This window comes from Lithobates pipiens, unplaced genomic scaffold (assembly GCF_037356315.1).
Source record: "Lithobates pipiens isolate NorthernLeopardFrog02 unplaced genomic scaffold, aLitPip1_a1.2 Scaffold_28, whole genome shotgun sequence".
Lineage (NCBI taxonomy): Eukaryota > Metazoa > Chordata > Amphibia > Anura > Ranidae > Lithobates > Lithobates pipiens.
Window position 1 is genome coordinate 173,536,534 of NW_027507789.1, and position 26,268 is coordinate 173,562,801.

Genomic DNA, 26,268 nt, shown 5'->3' on the forward strand with positions numbered 1-26,268 from the left:
CCCAGGATACCAGGGGTAACACAAAATGTTGAGTCTGTTGTGGTTGTATTGGGAGTCTGGTTAGGCAAACCAGACTGGGCTTCTCAGGTCACCCTCTGCCCCTAATAGACACGGGGTTACTTACACATAAGAGGGGCCTGGGGAGCTCTCTAAGTAAGTTGGGTTCCATGGGCCCCCAGCCCAAAGTGACTCCCGTCATTGATCTACTTTACTGCTTTGTTTTGTTTATCATTAAAAAATTCCAAACAAATTACTTGGCAACAAAAAAGGATACTTGGTTCTGTATTCTCGATAAAAGTCAATACTGGGAGGTGGGTAGGAGGAGGAACCAAGGAACAATGCTCGGAGGTAGGTAGGGGTAGAGAAAAGGGGTGACTCAGGAAGTGGGAGTTCCTGCACCTATTTGAGAAAAAAAAGCCTTGGCCATAACCCATATTGTACAGCACTAAATAATACAATACAGTGTATAAGAGAAGATAATAAAATACATATGTTAACTCTACCACTTTTCTTTCTGATATTGACAGTTGCCATCAGCAGGAATTGCACTAATAATGGTTGGAGTCTTCACTCTCCTCCATATCTGAAAGCCTGTTTCTTTAACAGCAGTATTGAGTCTGATGACAAGGTAAGTGAATAGCCTATCAGAAATGTTTTACATTCACAGGGAGGTTAGATATATGGCATTATATTTATGGGACAGGGAGATGATAATTTTCATATTTATTGCAGTTGGCATTATAGGAACAATACACTCAAAGCTGGAGTGGGAGCACACCTGCTGTGGCCATGATAAAGACTATGAACTGTAGCAGTTGGATTTTTATTTTATATTAAGGAGGAGGGAGAACCATAACATGCAAAGGTTTACAAGAGAGAAAAGAAACACAGTCGTCTCTAGGTTAGAACTGTTAACATTTTAATGAGATACAGGTGAATTATCCACTTACATGGAGGTTAAGGAAGTAAGGCACGAGTCCATCCACACTGGCGTGGCGTTCACTGCAGAGTGGCCTTCTAAACAGCTGATTTTTCTGCCTGTGGGGGAGAAATCCTAGCCAGCTGGATCAGCCACGGCGATGAAACCGGGGCTTGGATCAGGCTGATGGTGAGGGTTGGAACGCGGCGCCAGACGTGATGACATCACTGGTGGGTTGCTTTGGTTTCATCACCGTTGTCCCAGAGATTCTGCTAGCTAGGATTTCCCCCCCACAGGCAGAAAAATCAGCTGTTCAGAAGGCTGCTCTGCAGTGAACGCCACGCCAGTGTGGATGGACTTGTGCCTTACTTCCTTAACCTCCATGTAAGTGGATAATGCACCCGTATCTCATTAAAATTTTACATCTCTAACCTAGAGTGGCCTGTGTTTCTCTTCTCATTTGCATATCTGGAGTCTCCTTTCAACTCCCCCCTCAAAGGCTGCCAAGGTTGGACTGCTGAAGTAATCTATACAGGTCTCCCCCTTCATATCTCCCCCTCCACATATACTGAGTATGCACTTCAAGGACTTATTGATGGACTAATATATTACATCTCATACTATTTAGCAGCACCACTACCCATTTTTTGGTCTAAATGTGTACAAGAGCATCTAAACATCTGAGGTGAAATGAAAGGGAGTCAAGAATAATGGCTAGGAGCTCACTCTCACTGGTGTATTTTAGGCAAATAAGAAGCTGGGGTCCAACACCTTTAACCAGGCTCTGCCTATCACTAATATATTACATTTGGATGGATTGACCCTCCCATACACCACCCATAAAGGTAAAATCCCTTTATGGGTGGTGTAGTAGTGAGGGGTAATGGTCCCCCATCCTTCTTAGGAAACCATTGAGGTTCTATGGTGCTCCATCTATGGTGCGACCGTGTGTATGCATGACAAGTTTGAGCCATCATCTGTCGGAAATAAATCCAGGATTTTGTTGTCAGAATGTCCGATCATCTGTACGTGGCATACCAGTTGTATTCCATGCTGGCTCTGCTACTTTCAGTCACGATTCCTCATGGTCTTTGAACGTAGTGAAGATCTGAAACATCAGTCTAGTCTGAGAACCTGACTTGTGCCCACCATCAGTCCGCAGATAAATCAGACATGCCTGCCTCTCTTTTTACTATGAGTTGCCTATTGGCTTTTTTATAAAGTGTGTTTTATTCCTGCACGTAGTTGGCATCCCCTTGTGTTCCTTTTCCAGATGGACAGAGTTTGCCTCACTCTATGGGGCTGTACTATTATGGACTTTAATGCATATGGACTTTTTTAACTTCATGTATTGGGGTTGTACACACTTTCTCCAGCCCCATTTATATCTATTGCATATCTTTTAAAAAGTAAACCCCAAGTACAAACTTGTACAAGGAGCTGCAGTCTTAGCTGGGCCAGGCAGCAGATCCATTCTACTCCAAGTCAACAGTTCATATGATATGGCACAAACAGGAAGGGGTATTTTCTTCAGGGAGATAATGGAGAAGACATCTGCCTCTAGACTTGTGAATGGCAGCTTTTCAATTAGAGTCTATGGAGAAAAGGCTGTACATATGTTGTATCACAATTCACGCCTTCATTGAGGATAGGAGCATTGTCTGGCATAGGCTCCAGGTCCAGGTCCACATTGCTTGTATTTGGGGGTATAGGTTGCATAAAAAAGGCAGTGGATGACATTAATTTATATATAGTTTAAGAAACCATTTACCATAACTGCTCAAACACAAACCTAGCAAGAAGCTGCATTTGACCTGAGGAATATAGTCAATTGAAGTTTTTGCACCTAAAGTTAACTATAAACTTTGACGCATTTAAATAAATATAATTTCTAAAGGTAGAGCTCTTTATGAAAAAAGGTTGTTTATATAGTTCTTATACCTCTTCTAACAGTCAAGACTGCATGTCCTAACAGTCAATGCTGCATGAAAGCCTCCACTGTCCTGGCTTTGTCTTTCCTCATTGGCTGAGACAGCAGCAGGAGCCATTGGCTGTCAATCACAGCCAGTGAGCCAATGAGGAGAGAGCGGGGAGTGGGGTCTAGCTCCATAAGACACATAGAGCCGGGCTCCAGAGCGAGCATGCACCAGTGCCCCCATAGCAAGCAGCTTGCTATTGGGGGGTACTGGTAAAGGGGGAGGAGCCAGGAGTGCTGGTGGGGGACCTGATAAGAAGAGCAGGTAAGTATGACATGTTTGTTATTAAAAAAAAAAGAACAAACAAACCTTAACTATCAACCAACAAAAAAGCAGCACTACAAAATATGAGTGCATAAGAAGTTACAATAACAAGTAACTGTTAATAAAGTGCAAAAGAGCAACCAAAAAAAGTTAAAATATAAAGTGCAAAGTAATAAATCATCAAAGTATAGAGTGCACAAAAATCAATCATCAAAATATAAAGTACGAAGGTGCAACTAATGGTGCATATATAAAACCATATATCAAAAACTCATTACATCAATCACTTGAAAATGTATGTGTATAGCCGGTTAATAAGTAAACAAAGTCCCATCATAGAGCATCTAAAGCATATACTCCTCCCAGGGATATCACAGGTGCAAGAAAGAGAAAAATGGACTCCACCACCAGATAGAAGTAGTTACCAGGCACCTCTTAGCAGAAGAGTTGGGCTATAGATTATAGTGGCCAGATACACATGTGGTACAACTCCAGGGTTAACTTCCACTGGGGGAGACAATCACCACTCAGCAGTCAATGGTAGTATGGTACTGAAAGATAAGAACATACACCTCCATCGTGAAGTCCATTTTAAAAGCTTTATTATAAACTTATGGTGCTTCAATCGGCAAACAATCCAATACAATACAGCAGGAATAAGGCAGCAACATTGGCGACAACGATCAGCAAGTCGCGTTTGATGACACTGTAACAGACCATGCCTATATGCGTTTCGTCAGCAGTGACTCCTTTGGGGGACATATATATAAAATGTGTAAGGTATCCGCGCTCCTATACAGTATATGCAATTTGAACTCCAAATCAGCCAGCACAATTTGTTTGATAAGCAAATAAGAAAATGTATAAAAGTCTATACATGCAGCGCTAAAATCATGAATGATAAAAAATCTTTCATAGGAAAAGGACAGATGGAACCTCTGCACCAGCTTTAATGTGTAAACAAAAGCACACCACACCACAGTGACAATCCAATCTTCTTACCCGATAAAGGATAGAAGCAGGCATATGATCAAAAAACAGGGCATCAACTCCAACTCCACTTTCTAGACGAATAATTTAGGCCGTGGAATCACACAGGATGGAATATATCAATCTCCACTCTTGTTAGTTACACCAGCCAGGACTCCCAACAGCCAGGTACAATCAAGCACTTTGTTAGGATTTCGGATGGTGAGTCTGACTTGGTGGAAGGAGACCTCTCTTACGACTTTGGTTCACGTCTCTCTGAAGTGGGAACAGAGGGACAGGAGCACAGCGGGGTAGGAGCGTCTGGCCAGATGCAGCAGCAGGTGCTAGGAAGGTGAAGATCTTCAGGTGCAGGAGCTCTCAATAGCAGGAAGGCAGCTGATGGAGATTGGCAAACAGGTCGTGGTACCAGGACGGGTGGTGCACGGGTCTGGAGAGGCAGAGGCAGGCCCGGATGGATCTCTGGGTGGGAGAGCAGCAGACACAGCAGCAAGCAGGAGCCAGCAGAAGAATCAGATAACAAGCAGGGGTTTGGCAACAGGTATCAGTCCAAGAAGGGTCAAACAAGCCGGGGTCGGAGCAGGAGGGGTCAGCAGAGTCAAACGGAGCCGGGTCAGATATCAGGTAGGTTTCAGGCAGAATAACAGATTGCTTCAGGTACTAGCTGCAGACGAACAGCACAGAACCTCTGCAGCTGTACCTTTAAAAAGGGCCACTGGCGCCAATCACGCTAACGCGCACACGTGCGTGCGTGTGCCGCGCGCACATACGAACAGCGTGCACCCGCGCGCATCTGGAGACGCGCATGCCCACGACGACCCGCGGCACGAACGGAGACCCGATCGCACAGAACAGACGGATTCCTGACACGCTTGTTCTCACCGACAGGATGAGGACACCTCAAAGTGCAGGGGTGGTTCCTGTCTTCTGGGTCCTGGTCAGAGAAAGCTGCAGACTTAACCACCTCAATACAGTGCAGTTACACCCCTTTCCTGACCAGACCAATTTTCAGCTTTCAGCGCTCTCACAGTTTGAATTACTCAGTCATCCTACACTGTATCCATATGAAACTTGCGTCCTTTTTTCCACACAAATAGAGCTTTCTTTTAGTGGTATTTAATCACTAGTGGGTTTTTTATTTTTTGTGCTATAAATAAAATAAAACGTAAATTTTGTGAAAAAAATGCCTTTTTCTTCGTTTCTGTCATAAATTTTTGCTAATTAGTAATTTTTCTTCATAAATTTTGGCCCAAATTTATACTGCTACATATCTTTGGTAAAAATAACCCACATTAGTATATATTATTTGGTCTTTGTGAAAGTTATAGAGTCTACAAACTATGGTGCCAATCACTGAAAATTGATCACTTCTGATCAGGCCTTCAGTACATCAGGTGTACCTCATTTCTTGAGACACTAACCCAGTCAGGAAAGTACAAATACCCCCCAAATGACCCCTTTTTACAAAATAGACATCCCAAGGTATTAAGTAAGTAGCATGGTGAGTTTTTTTAAGTTGTCATTTTTTCCCACAATTCTTTGCAAAATGAAGATTTTTTTATTTTTTTTATTTTTTTTTTACTAAATTGTCATATTATCAGGTTATTTCTCACACACAGCATATGCATACAACAAATTACACCCCAAAATACATTCTGCTACTCTTCCCGAGTACGGCGATACCACATGTGTGAGACTTTTACACAGCCTGGCCACATACAGAGCACTAACATTGATGTAGTACCTTCAGACGTTCTACGAGCAAAAATTACGCATCTCATTTCTCAACCACCTATTACACTTTTGAAGGCCCTGGAGTACCAGGACAATGGAATTTCCCATAAAATTACCCCATTTTGGAAAGCAAACACCCCAACGTATAATCTGTGAGGCATAATGAGTCTTTTGAACGGTTCATTTTTTTCCAGAAGTTTTTGGAATATGTGGAAAAAAATTAAAACGCATTTTTTTTTTACACAAAATTGTCAATTTATAAGATATTTCTAACACATAGCATGTATATAGCAAAAATTACACCCCAAAATACATTCTGCTACTCCTCCCGAGTATGGCGATACCACATGTGTAGGACTTTTACACAGCCTGGCCACATAGAGAGGCCGAACATTGAAGTAGTACGCTCAGGCGTTCTAGGAGCATAAATGACACATCTCATTTCATTCCTACCCATCACACTTTTGAAGGTCCTGGACCACCAGGACAGTGAAATTACCCACAAAATGACCCAATTTTGGAAAGCAAACACCCCAACGTATATTCTATGAGACATGGGCTGGAGATAGGTACTCGGGTACTCTGATGGTCTGGTGACAGGTACTCGGGTACTCTGATGGTCTGGTGACAGGTACTCGGGTACTCTGATGGTCTGGTGACAGGTACTCGGGTACTCTGATGGCCTGGTGGCAGGTACTCGGGTACTCTGATGGCCTGGTGACAGGTACTCGGGTACTCTGATGGCCTGGTGACAGGTACTCGGGTACTCTGATGGCCTGGTGACAGGTACTCGGGTACTCTGATGGGCCGTGACAGGTACTCGGGTACCCTGATGGGCCGTGACAGGTACTCGGGTACCCTGATGGGCCGTGACAGGTACTCGGGTACCCTGATGGGCCGTGACAGGTACTCGGGTACCCTGATGTGCCGTGACAGGTACTCGGGTACCCTGATGTGCCGTGACAGGTACTCGGGTACCCTGATGTGCCGTGACAGGTACTCGGGTACCCTGATGTGCCGTGACAGGTACTCGGGTACTCTGATGTGCCGTGACAGGTACTCGGGTACTCTGATGGGCTGTGACAGGTACTCGGGTACTCTGATGGGCTGTGACAGGTACTCGGGTACTCTGATGGGCTGTGACAGGTACTCGGGTACTCAGATGAACTGTGACAGGTACTCGGGTACTCAGATGGGCTGTGACAGGTACTCGGGTACTCTGATGGGCTGACAGGTACTCTGATGGGCTGTGACAGGTACTCAGGTACTCTGATGTGCTGTGACAGGTACTCAAATACTCTGATGGACTGTGACAGGTACTCTGATGGACTGTGATTGACAGGTACTATGAGGGGTGGTGACAGGTCCTCTTTATTGGGGGGGGGGCAATCAGTATGATTGGTGTACACTGTATGCGGTAACGAGATGTTACCGCAATCTCCTCCTCACACGCGATCGGTGTGTGAGGAGGAGAACCCGGTAACATCCCGTTACCGCAGTTTGTTTACATTTTTGTGATCGGCTGTGAAAGGATCACAGCCGATCACGTGGGTAAACAGCCGGCCAATGGCTGTTTACCAGCGTTGGTGACGAGCAGTGTTCCCGGGGAACACGCCGCCACCGACGTGCACGCGCAGCGCGATCGCGCGCATGCGCCGTGCACGTTCGGGGTGTGATCATCTGTGATCGGCCGTGACTTCATCACGGCCGATCACGTGGTAAACAGCCATAACGAATGGCTGTTCACCCTCTTCGGTGGCGAGCGGTGTCTCCGTGACATGCCGCCACCGAAGAAACAGGGATGCGCGCGCACGATCGCGCACATTCCCTGTTTAAACGGGAGGCCGTCATATGACGGCCTCCCGCCACAATAGGTGCGCCGCCTGGCCGTCATTTGACAGCCGGCGGTCAGCAACTAGTTAAGCAGACTAATGAAGAGAAATTGAAAGGTGTTTGGACTCCTCCTATGAAAAATGCCCATGGAGCCCTTGCTTGTGACTAGCGTGAAGGGGGGGGGGGGTTGGGTCTGTGTCTGAGGAAAGTGATATTTTACAGCAAAGAAACCTTTACCTTGTTTACCTAATTCTCCTCTTCCATGTCTCTCCTCCAGTCTTTCATCCACTCTACAACCCTTTTCCAGGTGTTTTCCTCCACTTTGAAGAAGTTATCCTCCTTTTCAGCAACCCCCTATAGTCTTTTCTTTCTACACAGAGTCAGAAGGAAGCACTGCACTCTCTCCATTAAACATCATGTTAAGCCCAATTTCAGTTGCATCCTCCAGAAGCCCCTTAAAGTGGTTGTATACTCAATTTTTTAACTTTTACCTACAGGAAAGCCTATAATAAGGCTTACCTGTAGGTAAAAAAAATATCTCCTAAACCTGTACGGTTTAGGAGATATTCCCCTCGGTATGCGCCGCTGACTGCAGCGGCGCATGCGCACAAGGTGATTCTCGGCCTGAAAATCCGGCAGTGGCCGACCAGCCGGAATGAAATCTCCCGCGCGCATGCGCGGGAGTGACGATATCGCGGCTCCGGCCACTCACAGCGCCGGAGCCGCGATACCCGGAAGAAACGCAGAGGGAGCATGTCAGCTCCCTCGGCGTGGATCGGGCCAGATGTCAGGGCCTCGTTCTAAGGTAAGTATTTCATAATCAGCTAGTATGCGGTGCATACTAGCTCATTATGCCTTTTGCTTTGCAGGTTTAAAAAAAAAAATTTGCGGGTTTACTACCGCTTTAAAGTAGGAATAAACTTTTCTATCTCATGCATCCAAGGAAGCTGCCATCTTAGCCTCTGCTTGACCTGCAGTTCCTATGGTGCTGCTCATGTGGTCAGCTATTACACCAGCCATCTGATGGCTTGAGAGTTCATTGAGAGCTGTTGTGGAAAATGTTATTAATGTATGTTGTCAGATGCCCCCCAGGGTCTGTTTTGCTGCAATACACTCATGTGAGGGTATTCGCACATACAGACGTTGGTGGAAGACCATTAGATGTGGAAACCTTCCCTTGGACATGGCGGATTTGTTTGCTCTTTTAAGGTTGTTTGTTTATGCTTCATCAGAGAACTGGCCACTCCATGCCGACCGCATTTAAACTCCTAAGTAAGCAGATCGCTGTATTTGGGAACCATAGTATAACTATACAAAATAGTTTGGTATGGCTCGCGTCACTGGTAGCAGTGGGAATGTGCACACGGTTGTGTTCAAAGCCATGTGCTTGCCACATGGTTTTGCACACCACCATTTGCACACGTCACTACCGTATTTCTATTTAAATATATGCATGTGTGTCATTGGTTCTTTTGAATGAATACAAGTGTCTGATTGGCTGATTCTGAAGTCAGCAGCCTCTTCTGTTATCGATGTGTTTAGTATAAATAAAAGCCACTTGGCTATTTTGCTAAGGATTTCATACTGAGCTCAAGGTTACAACTGTTTGTGTTACTTGGAGAGAAAGAAGGGCGCGCTTTCCTGGCATTATATAAGAGGGCTTTTTGTGCTTTTAAGCGCAAAAAGAAATTATATTCTTACAGGGAGAAGCTTAGATTTTTCCCAAACAGAGCACAAGCGACTGTAACAGTTATTATTGATGGCATCTTTTTTGTAAAGCGGTTCAATTGATGGGTTTAGTTCTACTTTAAATTGGCAAAAAAAAAAAAATTGACTTCTATACTTATCCAATAATTTAGCAACACTCCTTTTCCAGTTTGAATGACATCCAGCAACATTCAACTCACTTCCTGTGAGCCATGGGTGTCAGAGTTCCACCCCCTACACTGGGATCACAGAAGAATGCTGCAGAGAGCAGTGCCGGCCGTTGATCCATACCACTGCTCTCACACAGAGCACAGGGTTCAGGGTCTACAGCAATCTAACATTTCCCTGCACAATGCTCTAATTGACAATGCTGCTCACAAAGTGTAGGAAGTGTTATACTTCCTGCGGAGTTCCTCCATACTACACAGTCCATATCTCCTTCCCTTTTTCTTTGCTGCAACAGCCATCCTCTTGTAGCTCGGTGGCCTTCTCTGCTATCTGCTGGTGACAGAGCTGGGTGTTACCTTCCCTGCTGCCTCTTTTGCTATCATCTCTTCACTATGTATCCTAACTCTGAAGTCACTGAAAAGAGCACTGCGGGAGCTGGCTTTCAAAGCTAACAGCGCTGAAAGACTGAAAATTACCAGCAGACAAAACAGGCAGGGGAAACTCGGATAGAAAAGATGATGCTCTACAATAGTGATAGAAAATATGCAAAGAAGCTGGGTGGTAGAAAAGTTAGGAGCCCACTTTAGAGGGGGGGGGGGGGGGAGAAGGACACACCTCTGTCCTACAAATACTGCCCACTGCCATACCCTCTGGACTCCTCTCCGTACATATTTCCAACTGCCATACCCTCTGCATTCCTCTCTGTACATATTGCCCACTGCCATACCATCTGCATTCCTCTCCATATATACTGCCCACAACCATACCCTCTGCATTCCTCTCCCTACATTATTATTATTATACAGGATTTATATAGCGCCAACAGTTTAAAAATTCACAATTTAAAGGGAGACAATACAGTTATAATCCGAAAAAATACAAGAGGATTAAGAGTCCCCTGCTCAGAAGAGCTTACAATCTTATAGGGTGGGGCAGGTGTAGGTTGTAACTGTGGGGAATGAGATGTTGGAAGTGGTGAAAGATGAATTGGAGACGTGATAGGCTTTCCTGAAGAGATGAGTTTTCAGGGATCGCTTGAAGGTAGCAAGAGTACGGATAGTCGGACAGGTGGAGGTAGCCTGTTCCAGAGGATGGTATAGGCTCTGAAGAAATCCTGGTGAAGAGTATGGGAGGAGGAGATACGAGAGCTTGAGAGTAGGAGGTCTTGATAAGAGCGGAGAAGACAATTTGGGTGGTATTTGGAGACAAGATTGGTGATGTAGCTTGTGGCCAGAGTTGTGAATGGCTTTGTATGTTGTGGTTAGTATTTTGGATTTAATTTGCTGGGTGATTGGGAGCCAGTGTAGGGATTGGAGGAGAGGGTTGGCAGACACTGAGCGGTTGGTAAGGTGGATAAGTCTGACAGCAGCATTCATGATAGACTGAAGAGGGGATAGCTATGGAAAGGCAGGCCAATGAGAAGGGAGTTGCTATAGTCAAGGCGAGAGATAACAAGGGAGTGAATGAGGAGCTTGGCGGTTTCATTTGTTAAAAAGGGGCGAATTTTGGAGACGTTACGGAGGTGAATTCTACAAACTTTTGACAACGATTGGACTTTTTGCATTGTTGATTTTGATGGAAAAGTCACGGAAGGGGGCACGGGCGAGGGGAATATTAATAGCTCAGTTTTAGAGAGATTTCGTTTAAGGAAGTGGTGCGACACCCATGCTGATATGTCAGTTAGTATGTTAGTAATGCGAGAGGAGACTGAAGGAGTGAGGTGAGGAGTAGACAGATAGATTTGGGTGTCATCGGTGTATAAGTGGTATTGGAAGCTGTGGGCAGTTATCAAGTGACCAAGGGAGGAGGTGTAGATAGAGAAGAGAAGGGGTCCAAGAACAGAGCCTTAGGGTACTCCCACAGAAAGGAGCAAATGAGAGGAGGAAACAGAGTTGTAGGTGACACTGAAGGAGAGCTGTGATAGATAGGCAGAGGACCAGGATTGAGCAGAATCTCGGAGGCCAAGGGAATGTAGTTTATTGAGAAGGAGCGGGTGGTCAACAGTACTGCCCACTGCCATAACCTCTGCATTCCTCTCCATACATACTGCCCACTGCCATACAATTTACACTCTTCTCCTGTATATACTGTCCACTGTCATACCCTCTGCACTCTTCTCTTGTAAATACTGTTCACTGCCATACCCTTTGCACTCTTCTCTTGTACGTACTGCCATACCCTCAGCACTCCTATCCTGTACATAATGCTCAATGCCATACCCCCTGCATTCCTCTCCATACATACTGATCAATGCCATACCCTCTGCATTCCTCTCCGTACATACTGCCCACTGCCATACCCTCTGCATTCCTCTCCTGTACATACTGTTCACTGCCATACCCTCTGCACTCTTCTCTTGTACGTACTGACAACTGCCAAACCCTCAGCACTCCTATCCTGTACATACTGCCCAATGCCATACCCCCTGCATTCCTCTCCATACATACTGCCCAATTCCATACCCTCTGCATTTCTCTCCGTACATACTGCCCACTGCCATACCCTCTGCATTCCTCTCCTGTATGTACTGCTCACTGCAATACCCTCTTCACTCTTCTCTTGTACGTACTGCCTGCTGCCATACCCTCAGCACTCCTATCCTGTACATACTGCCCAATGCCATACCCCCTGCATTCCTCTCCATACATACTGCCCACTGCCATACCCCTTGCATTCCTCTCCATACATACTGCCCACTGCCATACCCTCTGCATTCCTCTCCATACATATTGCCCAATGCCATACCCTTCGCATTCCTCTCCCTACATACTGCCCACTACCATACCCTCTGCACTCTTCTCCTGTATGTACTGTCCACTGACATACCCTCTGCACTCTTTTCTTGTACATACTGCCCACTGCCATACTCTCTGCACTCTCCTCATGTATGTACTATCCACTGTCATACCCTCTGCACACTTCTTTTGTACATACTGTTCACTGCCATACCCTCTGCACTCTTCTCTTGTATGTACTGCCCATTGCCATACCCTCAGCACTCCTATCCTGTACATACTGCCCAGTGCCATACCCCCTGCAATCCTCTCCATACATACTGCCCAATGCCATGCCCTCTGCATTTCTCTCTATACATACTGCCCAGTGCCCACTGTTATACTCTCAGCACTCCTCTCCAGTATGTACTGCCCACCATCATACCCTGTGCACTCTTCTCCTGTATGTACTGCCCACTGCCATACTCACCACACTCCTCTCCTGTACAGTACATACTCCCCACTGCCATACCCTTAGCACGCCTCTCCTGTATGTACTGCCTACCATCATACCCTTCACTTCTCTCTCCTGCATATATTATGCCCTCATACCCTCTGCAGTTCTTCCTGGAACACACTACCTCCACCATATCCTCTGCACTCCTTTCAACACATACTGCCCTGTCATATCTTCTGCACTCCTCTCCCATGCATGCCACCCATTGTGGTACCCTGCATTTCCCTCCTACATATACTGCCTGCTGTCTTACATTCCCTCTGCTCTCCTCTCCTACACATACGGCACTCCTACGGGAACGCTTTTTCTAGATAAAAAAAGACCTACACAAATTATTTTTTTCCACCTGACTACATTAGAAGGTAAGGGTTTAATCTGGAATTTCAAAGGTCAAATTTTAATAGCCTAATGATTATTTAAAATATTACATTTTTATGTATTTATAAAATATTGGAACATTGGAAATGTTCATATTCTCAGCAACAAGAGATCATTCTCTTTCTAGACCTTGGCTACTTGCCAGTAAAAGTAATGGACACTACTGAACCTTAATCATTACATTAGCTTCATATCACGAACCTCACTTGCTTCTCGCTCCATGCGGTTTGCATGGGAAAATGTCGTATAGAATTTTGCAAGCTCCTGGCAGATGTTGGCATGGTAACTTACCATTTGCAATTTATTTGTACTTATATATCCACAGGAGCCGGTTCCACAAGAAAGAGAACTAAATAATCTGTGTGATACTGTAATACGTCTTTTTTTTTTTCTTCGTAGTTAATGACAACAGTGTGTTTTATCCTTTCACTATTCTGTCCAAAATGAAAAAAAACTTTTGGCTTTAGAAATACTTTAAAGTGGCTGTAAACCCTTCCATATGCCCAGTGAAGTACTTAGCCAAGTAATACACAGGATTGAAAAAAAATCCTCCTACATAAGTCGTACCTGTTTATCTGCAGTCTTCCCTTCTCTACATCCATTCAAAATACAGAGTTTATAAAAATTGCCTGAACACTCAGAAAAAAAGGTGCAGAGAGCTGAAGTCACACTCTGCAGAGCTCAGTGAATATAGCTCTGAGAGCTAATTGGGGAGAAGGGAAATACCCACCTTCACACAGCACACAGGAACAGAAGGCTGATATAGACATCCGTGATGTCAGAGGGGGCAGGGTCAATTGTTTATGTAAAACGGATGACCCCGCCCCCTCTGACATCATGGAAAAGCCATAGGGAAGCCATAGGGATGTCGCCGTGCGTCAGAGGAGGCTCCACGCTCCGTTATTTAAGAAGTGTCAGAAGAATACCAGCGTCCCATGGCTGAAGACTCCCACAGTGGTGGATCATCTGGACGGTGAAGAGAGAAGATGCCGGAGCAAGATACGGGACGAGAAGAGCGGAGGAAGAAGATGAAGAAGAAGATGGAGAAGAAGTTGGAGAAACAAGAACACGGAAGGAAGATCAGAAGAAAGAATATGAAAGAAGAAGAATTTAATAAAGGACTTGTCAAAAACTGTCTCTTGTCTTTTTTAACCTTTTTTGTCACTTTTTTTGTGAAATGGTAGGCGTACATTTGTACCCCATTACCAATTCACACGGCGGGGGGCGTGATCTGGGAGTCACCTTGTTAAAGGGGGCTTCCAGATTCCCATAAGCCCTCCGGCCGCAGACCCCCACAACCACCGGGCAAGGGTTGTGGGGATGAGGCTCTTCTCCCAATAAACATGGGGACAAGGTGGTTTGAGGGGCTACCTCAAAGCACCCTCCCAATGTTGAAGGCATGTGTCCTGGGATGGTTCAGGAGGGGGGGCGCTATCTCTCGTCCCCCCCCTCTTTTCCTGTGGCCTGCCAGGTTGCGTGTTTGGATAAGGGTCTGGCATGGATTTTCTTTTTTTTTTAATTGGTGCGGGGTTCCCCTTAAAATCCATACTAGACCTAAAGGGTCTGGTATGGTTTCTGAGGGGGACCCCCACGCCATTTAAAAAAAAAAATGTGAGCGCGGTTCCCCTTAAAATCTGGTATGGAATTTAGGGGGACCCCATGCATTTTTTAAAAAATATTGGTTTGGGGTTCCCCTGTGGGGAAATCCCCATGCCGTTTATATCAATGAACTTTTATGTGTATTGCGGACCAACAATTGATTGTAGCCGTGAGTAGTTTTTAATAACTTTTTTTTCCTTTAGAAATGTAATTTTGCTGTCAGACTGCTAAGAGCACAACAGGTGCTGGGAACCAGGGCCAGGACAAGGGGTGGCCAGGAGGGGCGGCTTCCCCTGGCGCAATGGTCTATTGCAGGGGTAGGGGGCATGCTGACCATAATCCTAAGGGAAAGGGGGGTGCAGTTTGGCATCTTTGCCCTGGGCGCTGGGTGACCTTGTCCCGGCACTGCTGGGAACCCCCAGCTTCCTTAATAATCTTCCACATGAAGGAAGCTAAATAGTAGTGGTAGAAATAGTGCTACTATGACATTCGGCTCCCACCAAGCGATAAAGTACAGGGTTCAGACAAGCACCCAAACAGCCAAAGTTCATTCCAAAGACCAAAACTTCAGCCACATTGCTGATAGCAACCCAGAGATTTTTGACTTTTGCATGTAGTTTTTGCTCCTGTCATTTCAATTTAAAGACACTTTTTACAAAAATGCTAAATTACTTTAGAAGACAAGTTTTCTTTAATGCTCTCTTCCCTTTTAGCATTTGCACATCTTCTCTTTGCTCCCAATCACTCCTTTCAAAGAGGGAGCTAAGAGAGGAAGCCCTGTGTTAGTTCTAACTCCCAACTAAGAGCTTAGACAATGCTGGGGACTCTTTCCCTACACTGGGGCTATCCATAATTTGAGAAAAAGAGAGTGTCGTATGCTCCAGCATGCATGGAAGTAGAGGATACAGGTATATGGCCAAACAAGGTGATGGGAACATAGAAAAGGTAAAAACGTGCTGCTGGGAAGGTGCTGAGACAACCAGGGAACTGGTCCTCCCAGAAGAAGATCGACAAAGGCAGTCTCCGTATTTTATCAGTATATTTTCTTTAGGAAGTAAAATAAAATTAGAATTCAAGAACCAGACAGAATAATATGAAACATAAAACCTTTAGTCTGCAAGTACTTTAGAGAATTAGAACAAACTTGCCTCCTTTAATCATCAGTAACAAATACCACATTTAAAGCATCTGCTAACCCAATAAAATGAAATACCACTGGGAATTATATCCCTGCTATTGCCGTTTATAACCACTCAGAGCTGTTTTTCCTTGATAATATTTTGTTAGTGGAAGTCTATTGTCTCTGTAAAAGATGATCTACTACCTGTTGTCTAAAAATGTTGTATGTGGGGATAGAGTGTGAATCAATGCATGCCCTTAGGAAATACCATCCCTTATGCCGCGTACACACGACCGGACTTTTCAATGGACTAGGTCCGAGGGTCTTCCTGACGAACTTTCGGCGGAGGTCCGAAGGACTTTCTGAACGAAACGGACTTGGCCCCACACAACCGAACTAAGTCAGTTCGAAAGTCTGTTAGTTTTGAACGTGATGACGTAAACGGGACTAAACAAGGAAGTTCAATAGCCAGTAGCCAATAACTACCCTAGCGTCGTATTTGGTCCGTCGGACTAGCACACAGATGAACGTTTTTCCCGATTTTTAGTCCGCTGGACTTGAGTCCGTCGGATAGATTTGAAACTTGTTTTATTTCTAGGTCCATCTGACTTTTGGGAAAAAAAGTCCGCTGCAGCCCACACACGATCGAATTGTCCAACGAATTCTGGTCCGCCGGAAAGTCTGCCAGAAAGTCTGGTCATGTGTACACGGTATTAAAAGGCAATTGCAAAAAGATAGGTATGGTTTGGGACTTTCCATGTACTTCCTTGGGTCAATAACCACTAAGTCAAAAGGTTATATATAAAACCATTTGTACAAAACTTTATTTAGAAAATAATAAAAAAATTTAACAAAGGAGGGATTTCATAAAAACAAGATAACAAAATACTTGTCCAGAGTGGTGTAATCCTGGGTTCAAGATCCGGTTTCTAGTATATACAGCCAACGTGTTTCGCGGGCAGACCCGCTTCGCCAGGGCCTCAGATCCTGTTAAATACTGTAACAACATTTGTAGAGAATGACAATCCATGTTTCATATATCAAATAACAGATTATGTTTTTATATAGCATCATATTTTATTACCACAAAAACACATTCTCTATATTCATTGTGACATTCCATATAGCGGAGTGAATGATATTTTATCATATGCAGCATTCCATTTAAAAGGATACATTTAACAAAAATCACCTGTATAGTGTTGCATCAAAGATTGGTGGTAGATGGCCTGGGGAGCCCATGGGGAACGTCTCCAAGGCCCCAAACATGACGATACCACAAATCTAGATGTTAACAATATATACTGTGGTGTTATGGTGTGTTAAAAAAAAAAAAAAAAGATTTTTTGGAGATAGGAAAGGGGAAAAAAATGGGATAGGTGAGACCGGGGAAGGGAAACAGAAAAGAGAGTAGAGGGAAGGGGAAGGATGGGAAGTGGGGGAGGAAAGAAGGGGGGAGGGAAAAAAGGGTGAGGGTGAAAAATGATTGCCTACCTAAAAAGTCTAACTCACAAGTTCTCTAATGAAGTGTCCAAGAGATAGTGGATATCATAAACTGGGAAGACATGGTTGTTATATGTCTTAAACTTCACAGAGTTTTTTAAATACGGATTAAATTGAATTGGAGCACTATAAGAAACGTATAAGTTTACATTTTTTAAGTAGAGTTTATGAAATACATCTTACAGAGAAGAGGCATGAAAGGGAAGGGAATAAGAGTGTCTAATTAAATAGTTTTACCTTTGTTTCCTATGGTATATAATGCGTCCTCTGTGAGATCTGCTCCTATACTGCTGGCAGGCTATAAACCTTGGCCAGGTTATGTTGACTGCCTGCTGTCTCCATTATTTGCAATGGCTGAAAAGTGCAGTTTGTATGGGCATGAAATAGCATTACTGCGCCATTCCTTAGTGGATGACCTAGAGTAGGGGTTCCCAGACTTTCTAAAGCAAGATCAAGTTAATTTCCCTTGGGGGGATTAAAGTCAATGGGAGTATATTCGGAGGAGCAATGAAGGTGGGACTTTACATGAAGTGCATGAGTGCCATAAGATCAAATTTGGTGAGCAATTGGGAAAATTTTATTAATTGGTTCATAAAATTAATCAATATAATTACAGTATACATTTAATATTATCAATTCCATATTCAAGGATATTGAGTACAATCAAGTAAAAATGATAAACGTTTATACAGAGTAGTATGAACACAAGAAAATTTTCCACTGTACACCAAATTATGTTAATAAAAAAACATAGATTTAAGGTAGTGCTTGCCCGACAAATGACTCAGATATCCAATTAAAAAGAATGTTGATAGAATATATGTAAAAAAGTTGGTCATAATTGAAGATAAACACGACAGTTGATAGCTCTACGCGTTTCGTGGCTGAGGTACCATTTGTCAGGAGTAAGCGTGTGTCTTCTCTAAAGATAAAAAAATAAAAAATAGAATAGAAATAGTCTGTTATCAGCAGACTAACAATAAAGGTGGGGCAATGAGAAAAGAACCCACCCAGAGTACTTTCTTACATAAAATGGTGAAGCATGGCAGTAGCCAGATGTCGGTCACCGCCAGCCCCTTAGATGCACCATCCCTGGGAGCTGAGGCGGACAAATCAGCAGAGGCAACCCACAATGCGCCGTCCGGCCAGCACAGACCCTCGAGGCAAATCTGCATGTAAAGTGAAAGGTTAAACAACCCTAAAAAGCAATAAGTGTCCTCAAAAAATGAACTGTAGTGATTGTGTGAAGAGGAGGCAGTGTGTGTGGATTAGAAGGGAGAAATTGAATAGAAAAGTTTTTGATTTGAGAAGAGGGCAACCATAAATAAAATTCCCAAGAGTGAAAGCAACAAGATTACTAAATATAAAAAAAAAGGAAAGAACCAAACACAACTATGGCACAATAAGTGCAGGTATAAGAGAATGAAAGAGAAGAAGTGAAGAAAGGGATATTTAAAATAGTGAGCAGCACCTGATAAAGTGAGTGATCCTGAAAAGAAAGGAAAGTCAACATCCAATTTAAAAGACGTCCGGTGTGTCGGGAGCCTTGAGAGCCGGCACAGCCGAAATGACGCCCTGGGAGTAGAAAATGTCCTATGATTTATGGTCAATGAATGTAAACAATTCCCCTAGGCTTGAAGGTCAGTGGGAGTAGAAAATGCCGCAGGGTTGGTGAGAAGCAGGAGTAAAATAATAATCTAGGGCCTGTGGTTACTGGGAAACGGAATAGTGTCCAATCATTGGTGTCCGTTGGAGAAGCAATAGTGCCAATTGTTAGTATCAGTAGGAAGAGTAGTGTCTCATCTATGGTGTCAATGGGGGAATAGTACACCATTACTGGTGTCAATGAGGGGAATAATACCCCATCATTGGTGTCAATGAGGTTAATTTATGACGGGATTGCCAATGTCCTGATATCTTCCCCAACTAACATACGCCATTCAACCACGTTCAACACTTTTCTTCTTGGATCCTGTTACCACAGAGGTTGCTATACTTGTTTACCTAACCACCTGCCCTTTGGACCCCATTCCCTCACAACTGTCAATGGGGGGAATAGCACCCCATCATTGGTAACAATGGGGGTAATAGTGCCCCATCATTAGTGCCAATGGGAGAAATAGTATTCCATCATTGGTGTCAATGGGGTTTATAGTTTGCCATCATTGGAGTCAATAGGACGAATAGTGCCCAAGAGCAAGCAAAGGCCACAGTTTGGGTACCAATAATTTAGACAATGGGCCGGATACAGCCCTTTTCTCACCTTTATCCAGTCTTTGGGACACTGATAACAACGGTGGCACATTATTCTATCCACTAATACCAGAGGTGTCAGCTGCGCCTGCTATAAAAATCCCAATGGATGCAGCCACTGTTCAGCCAATAATTTTCTGTTTCAATAGTTTTTTATTCAGTTATAACAAGTGCTTAAAATGCAAAAGTTCTACCCATGCAGGGGCTAGCATTAAAGTTGGAACAGGTAAGGGCAAGAATAAATCGACACACGCAGAATAAATGCGTGCAGCCAACAATTTTCCACCTGGTTCCTTTGGGTTTTTATTCAAAGGATGTCAAGCATGAATAAGGAACTGGCCAAATTTGCTCAGGGCATGACTAGTGCATAAAAATTAACTGTAATAACTTCACGTTTTTCTTAGGTTGTTTGGAAAACTCACAAAAGATGAAACAGCGGTGAAATATAATATAGAATATAATAGGCAGAACAGGTGGCTGACTGGGGCTCCACGGGGATGCTAGCAATGTTCTATTCAGCGTGCTTTTTATAGTAAATCAGTTTTAGCTTTTTGAGACTTTTTTTTTAGAAGGTGCTCAGCAATGGCAGGCTTTTATCTCTCTCTATAGAGGGTTTCTTTACTATTATCACATGATCATACACAATGCATACACACACTTCTTGTACTGGGGGCATCTTTTTGATATTATCTGATATTGACATTATTTGTCACTATCATATGAGTAAATGTTTTAGAAAATTGCTGCATCAGATCCTATTTAAAATTTAAGTGAGTGAGTAAAAAGTTCCTCATCTTTCAGAAATGTTTCAACTTCCCATGTCAGAAGAAAAACACATATCTGTGTACATTGGTTCTTATGCAAAATCCAACTGGTTGGGGGGGCCAAAAAATAAAATGAAACCCAGGAACCACAGTACAACTAAACCTGCATACACAGTAACATGTGCATAGTGTTAAATGAGTTTCTCTGATTCTAAACCAGCTAAATGTTAAAATGGTTCCAGTACTAGACATGGACAGTGATGGAAGGGGCAGTGGTAACACCTACCTGCATGCAGGGGCGGACTGACCATTCAACTACTCGGGCACTGCCCGAGGGCCCTGGGCCACTAAGGGGCCCCATCAGGGTTGCCAGCCTCAGTAAAACCAGGGACAGTATGTAAAAATCTTTTTTTTTTTTTACATCTGTCTCTGAAATGCCCCTTACTGACATCCTTTTGGTCTAAAAATCTCGAGATTATAGCTGCCCCGCCTCTCCAGTTCCTTCTCAGCCAATAGAAACATGTCTGTGTATGCTGTGTGATTGTATACTGTGTGTGTGTGTTTGTGTATACTGTGTGGTCCCATAATCTCTGATTGCCTGGGGGCCCCATAATCTCCTATTGCCCGGGGGCCCCATGAGTTGTCATGCATGTTCTTCTATTTGCTTTACCATTTTTTTTCCTTCATGGGAGCTGGATGGGGAAGAAAGGTTAAATGTCATAAGGAAGAACAGGCAGGTGTCTGGTGGTTGACTACAAGCTTGGTGGAGGTTTCTAATTAATCAAACACAGCAAAACCTTGGAATGAGAATAACTTTGGTTTAAGAGTGTTTTGCAAGACAAGCTAATTTTTTGAATACATTTTGACTTGATAAACGAGCAATGTCTTGATATACAAGTAGCGTCACGTCACAACTGGGTATAAAAGAGAAGAGAGGTGCCTCTAAGTGCAGCAATATGGTTAGATTTAACCACCTCAATACAGGGCACTTATACCCCCTTCCTGCCCAAGCCAATTTACAGCTTTCAGCCCTGTCGCTGTTTAAATGACAATTGCACGAACATGCTACACTGCCATCCAAACAGAATTTTTATCATCTTGTTTCACAAATAGAGATTTCTTTTGGTGGTATTTGATCACCTCTGCGTTTTTTATTTTTTGCTAAACAAAAAAAAGTTTTTCTTTTGTATCTGTTATAAAACTTTGTAAATAAGTAAGTTTTCTCCTTCACTGATGGGCATTGATAAGGCGGCACGGATGAGTTGGCACCAATGAGGTGGCACTGACGGGCACTGAAGATGGGCACTGATAGGCGGCACTGATGGGCACTGGTAGGCAGCACTGATGGGTTGCACTGATGGGTTGCACTGATATGCAGCACTGATGGGCATTAATAGGTGGCACTGATGGACACTGATGGGTGGCACTGGTGGGCACTGATAGGCTGCACTGATGGGTACTTATGGGTGGCATTGCTGGGCACTGATGGGCACTGATAGGTGGCACTACTGGGCACTGATGGGCACTGATATTTGGCACTGATAGGTGGCTTTGTTAGGCATCACTGTTGGCTCTGGTAAGCATTGGGGATGGGCACTGATTGGCAGCTGCCTAGGCACTGATTGGCATTTCCCTGATGTTCTAGGGTGGCATACCTGGTGGTCCAGTGTGGTGGCCATCCCTGGTGGTCCTGGCGGCATCCTAGTGGTCCTGGGTGGGCATCCGAGGGGGCTGCACTGATAAACAATCAGCACAGACCCTCACTGTCAGGAGAGCAGCTGATTGGCTCTCCTCTATTCGCATCTGTCAGAAGCGAGTGAGGAAATGCTGATCAGCAGCTCTTCCTGTTTACATCGTGATCAGCCGCGATTGGATACGAGATCGGTGTAGCGGTGTGTCAGACTGACACGCTGCACCACCGATCGAGTCGATGCGTGTCCCCACGGGCGCGCATGGAAGCAGTCATTCTGGGAGCCCGTCATATGATGTCCACCCAGAACGAGAGCCATGCTGCCCAGACATCATTTGACGGCCGGCGGGCGGGAAGCGGTTGATGAAAGTACAACATTTAGCAACTCACATGCTTAATGATTAAAACAGGCACATCTAAGTATGCAGGCACCCGGGATAAAGCTGTCCACATAGACCATCTTCAACACTGCCATCGACATCACCCCTTCCACATTGCGCTCCACGAGCGATTCAAGCCTCGCTTTCAGGTCCCTTTATTGCAGGGTAGTTTTCATCACAATTGCAGACTGACAGCGGTGAGATCCGGTGGTGTGGAGGATGGTCTATGTTGACAGCTTTACCCTGGATGCCTGCATACTTAGACGTGCCTCTTTTAATTATCAACCAGGTGAGTTGTTAAATGTTGTACCTTTATTAAATGTAACCATATTGCTACACTTAGGGGCTCCTCTCTTCTCTTTTATACTTTGTAGCTCCTGCTGGATTTTGCTTCTAATCCCCTTGTGGAGGCTGCTATTTGTGAATGGACATTTTATTTTTACACAACCTATCACATTCCTATAATCTTTTTATATATAGACTATAAACTGAAGGACTTATGAATAAATAGTTGTGGAACGAATCATCTAAGTTTCCATTATTTCCTGGGGAAATTCACTTTGATATAAGAGTGCTTTGGATTACAAGCATTTTTCTGGAACACATTATGCTCGCAATCCAAGGTTTTACTGTAATTGATTTAGGTATTGATTTCTCTGACAGCCCAGATAATTTTAAATGAGCAAGCTTTTGTTTACAAGGAATTAAAATGCAGGATTAGCCATTCATTCAGATTCCTTCTGCACAATAAACCTTAACCCTGATCATGGGGGATTTTCTAGGATAACCTCCTGAAACACGTTGGCTGTCAACTCTCGATAGACTTGTTATTGTGACAAGTAAAAATGAATATCTGCTCAGGGCCATCAAAGTCATTGTGAACATAGCATTGGCAGAAGCTAACCTAAAAGTCATGATAAGATGGTATTTGGTCCCCACTAGATTGGTTAAACTCTACCCCTCTACTTCCCCACTCTGTTTCCGAGGCTGTGACCACATAGGAGACATGTTACATGTTTGGTGGGAATGTCCCAAAATTAAAAGCTTTTGGAAGAAAGTTTTTAACATGCTTCTAAAGATATCAGGCTTATCTATCCCAAAATCCCCCCTTATTGCACTGCTCAATTTCCCAATAGACTCAGCAACGACTCATTTTATTTATTTTAACGGGAGCTAAACTAACTATTGCCAGCGCATGGAAGCAACCATTTGTCTCCTTCACTAGAAGCAAGAGGAAAATCTCCTGGATCATGGCCCAGGAGAAGATGGTTAGTAAGCTCTTAAACTCCTCAGAGATGTTTGACTTGGGAACCATGGGCAAAGTACATGACAATTCCATACCTGTAGATCTACCGGCTCACTATTTTCTAGATTCTAAGCCCCTGTACACACGGTCAGACATTCTGCCAACCAAATCCGTCGGATTTTGTTCGACTGATTGTGTGCGACGGATTGTGTCCGAAACTGTTGCATACACACGGTCGGACCCAGTTGTCGGAAAATCCGATCGTTCAGAACGTGATGACGTTATTTCGTTACGACTGGACTATGTTCGCGCTAGTAGCCAATAGCTTTGGTGTAGGAATTTGATCTGAGCATGCGTGGCACTTTGTCCGATCAAAATTCTCTACACATGATCGGAGTATGTCCGATCGGACCAGTTTGTCGGAAAATATTTCCAACAAGTTGAAAAATTGGGTCCGACGGATATTCCGACGGAAACAGTCCGATGCATACCACACACAGTCGGATTATCCGACAAAACGGTCCGATAGGACACATTCCATCTGAATCTCCGACCGTGTGTACAAGGGCTAAGACTGATTTAGTCCAAAATGGTATCACATATATTCTCCCTGGTTTCTTATTCCCTCTATTTTCCATGTCTGCTCTTTCTGTTATTCATGAACCTTTGTCCTCCTTTCTCTTCAATATCTCCGAAGGATACTAGGTTACTAGGTTACTATAACAATGGTCTTGTCTGGCCCCCGGGCTCTGTCATGGCCACTCTTCTCATTAAAGTGGAAGTAAACCCATCCATAAAACAGTTTCATTTCCGGGGCATGCCGTAAATGTAACACTCCCATTGGTTGTGCTCTCAATCAAACTGTTAAACCATCCAATGGCTGGTGTCATGACTGATCACATGTGCAGCATCATGGTAGTTTTATATTAAACAGAGGCAAAGATGGCAGCTTCCTTGGCTGAAAACGATAGAGGGGTTTACTTACACTTTAATCCTCCTGGTATCAATGTTAATATCAATTGTATACTGGTTACATCATTTGTGTTTACCTCTGTGCTGTAGGGCTTCTTTGACCTACTGTAAACATATGAGAAGGAGTGTCGTCACTTCCCCCGTGACAAAGTTTGATCCCATTTGGGGTGTCAAAGTGTAGCACAGTTGCTAATGTAGAAGCCAGTCCGTCACTTTACTATGCCAGTTGTATGCACTTTTTGGACTACCTTTTCTATGTTATAATGTATAACAAAATTAACTCACTCTTTTCTGTGTTCTCTACCTGCTCCATTTTGTCTTTTTGTAATACTCAAATAAAGTATTGAAAGTAGAAAAAATAAAAATAAAAACATTTATATCTGCTCCGATCCCTATGCCTTGGAATGCTCAAAGTAAGTTGGAAATCTTAACATGTTTAGAAAATGGTAGTCTCCATCCTAAAATTAAAGCAGGAATATAACAAGGGGAACATGACATCCAAGGTCTACTTGTACAAAACCAATTTTCAAGTGCAGGTATTCCTACTGCTTAAAATTAGGTGTTAATTTCATTGGCTGGATTCATTTTCCCGTTAAATGTTGTTCATCTGACTTTGCTAGAAAAGAAAAAGAACACTGGAATGAATAATACCGGAATGTGTCTAGTTGTCATCATTATCTATGTATATGATCAGTGAGTGACTATGTCTTTATGTTTTAGAGAGGACATTTCTACACAGTGAAGATCCTGTACACATGCGGATATGCCGCTTCTCTGCTGGCACTGGTGAGTGCCATCAGCATCTTCTCCCTCTTTAGGTGAGTGTATTCTACTGATTTCTGCTTTATGGGAGGTTAAGAAGAATTACTTTTCCAGTCCCAGCTTCATATATTATAACCCCAGTGCAATTCTGAAAAACATCGCTTTATGTAATATTGTGACTTAAATCTCCATTACTTTAATTGACCGGTACACGAGAAAGGTCAAACAATGTGCAGTGTGACCTTTCCTTCTAAATTCATAGCTGAGCTGGTCTGAACCAGGGACAAAAAAAAAATTGGCTTCCATGATGCAACAACAGCTCTCCTTATGACCCGTACACATGATCGGAAATCCCACCAGCAAAAGTCCGATGAGAGCTTTTGGTCGGAAATTCCGACCGTGTGTATGCTCCATCGGACTTTTGTTGGCGGAATTTCCACCAGCAAAAGATTGAAAGCAGGTTCTCTATTTTTCAGACGGAAAAAGTTCTGATCGGAAATTCTGATCGTCTGTAGCAATTCCGATGCGCAAAATTCCTACGCATGCTCGGAAACAATTCGACACGTGCTCTGAAGCATTGAACTTAATTTTCTCAGCTCGTCGTAGTGTTGTACATCATCGCGTTCTTGACAGACGAAAGTTCAGAGAACTTTTGTGTGACCGTGTGTATGCAAGCCAAGCTTGAGTGGAATTCCGTCGGAAAAACCATCCAAGTTTTTTCCGACAGAAAATCCGATCGTGTGTACGTGGCATTATTCTTATCTATATTCTTATGTAAGCTC

At 43.8% G+C, this 26,268-nt stretch overlaps 1 protein-coding gene across 1 annotated transcript in view; it reads left to right on the forward strand.

Moving 5' to 3' along the window:
* Positions 1-26,268, forward strand: part of LOC143935830 (vasoactive intestinal polypeptide receptor-like) — a 228,802-nt gene that overhangs the window by 46,101 nt on the left and 156,433 nt on the right. The window contains exons 4-5 of the mRNA XM_077459946.1: positions 528-628; positions 25,445-25,542. Of these exons, the coding sequence (XP_077316072.1) occupies positions 528-628; positions 25,445-25,542 (199 nt within the window). The remainder of the gene's footprint in view (positions 1-527; positions 629-25,444; positions 25,543-26,268) is intronic.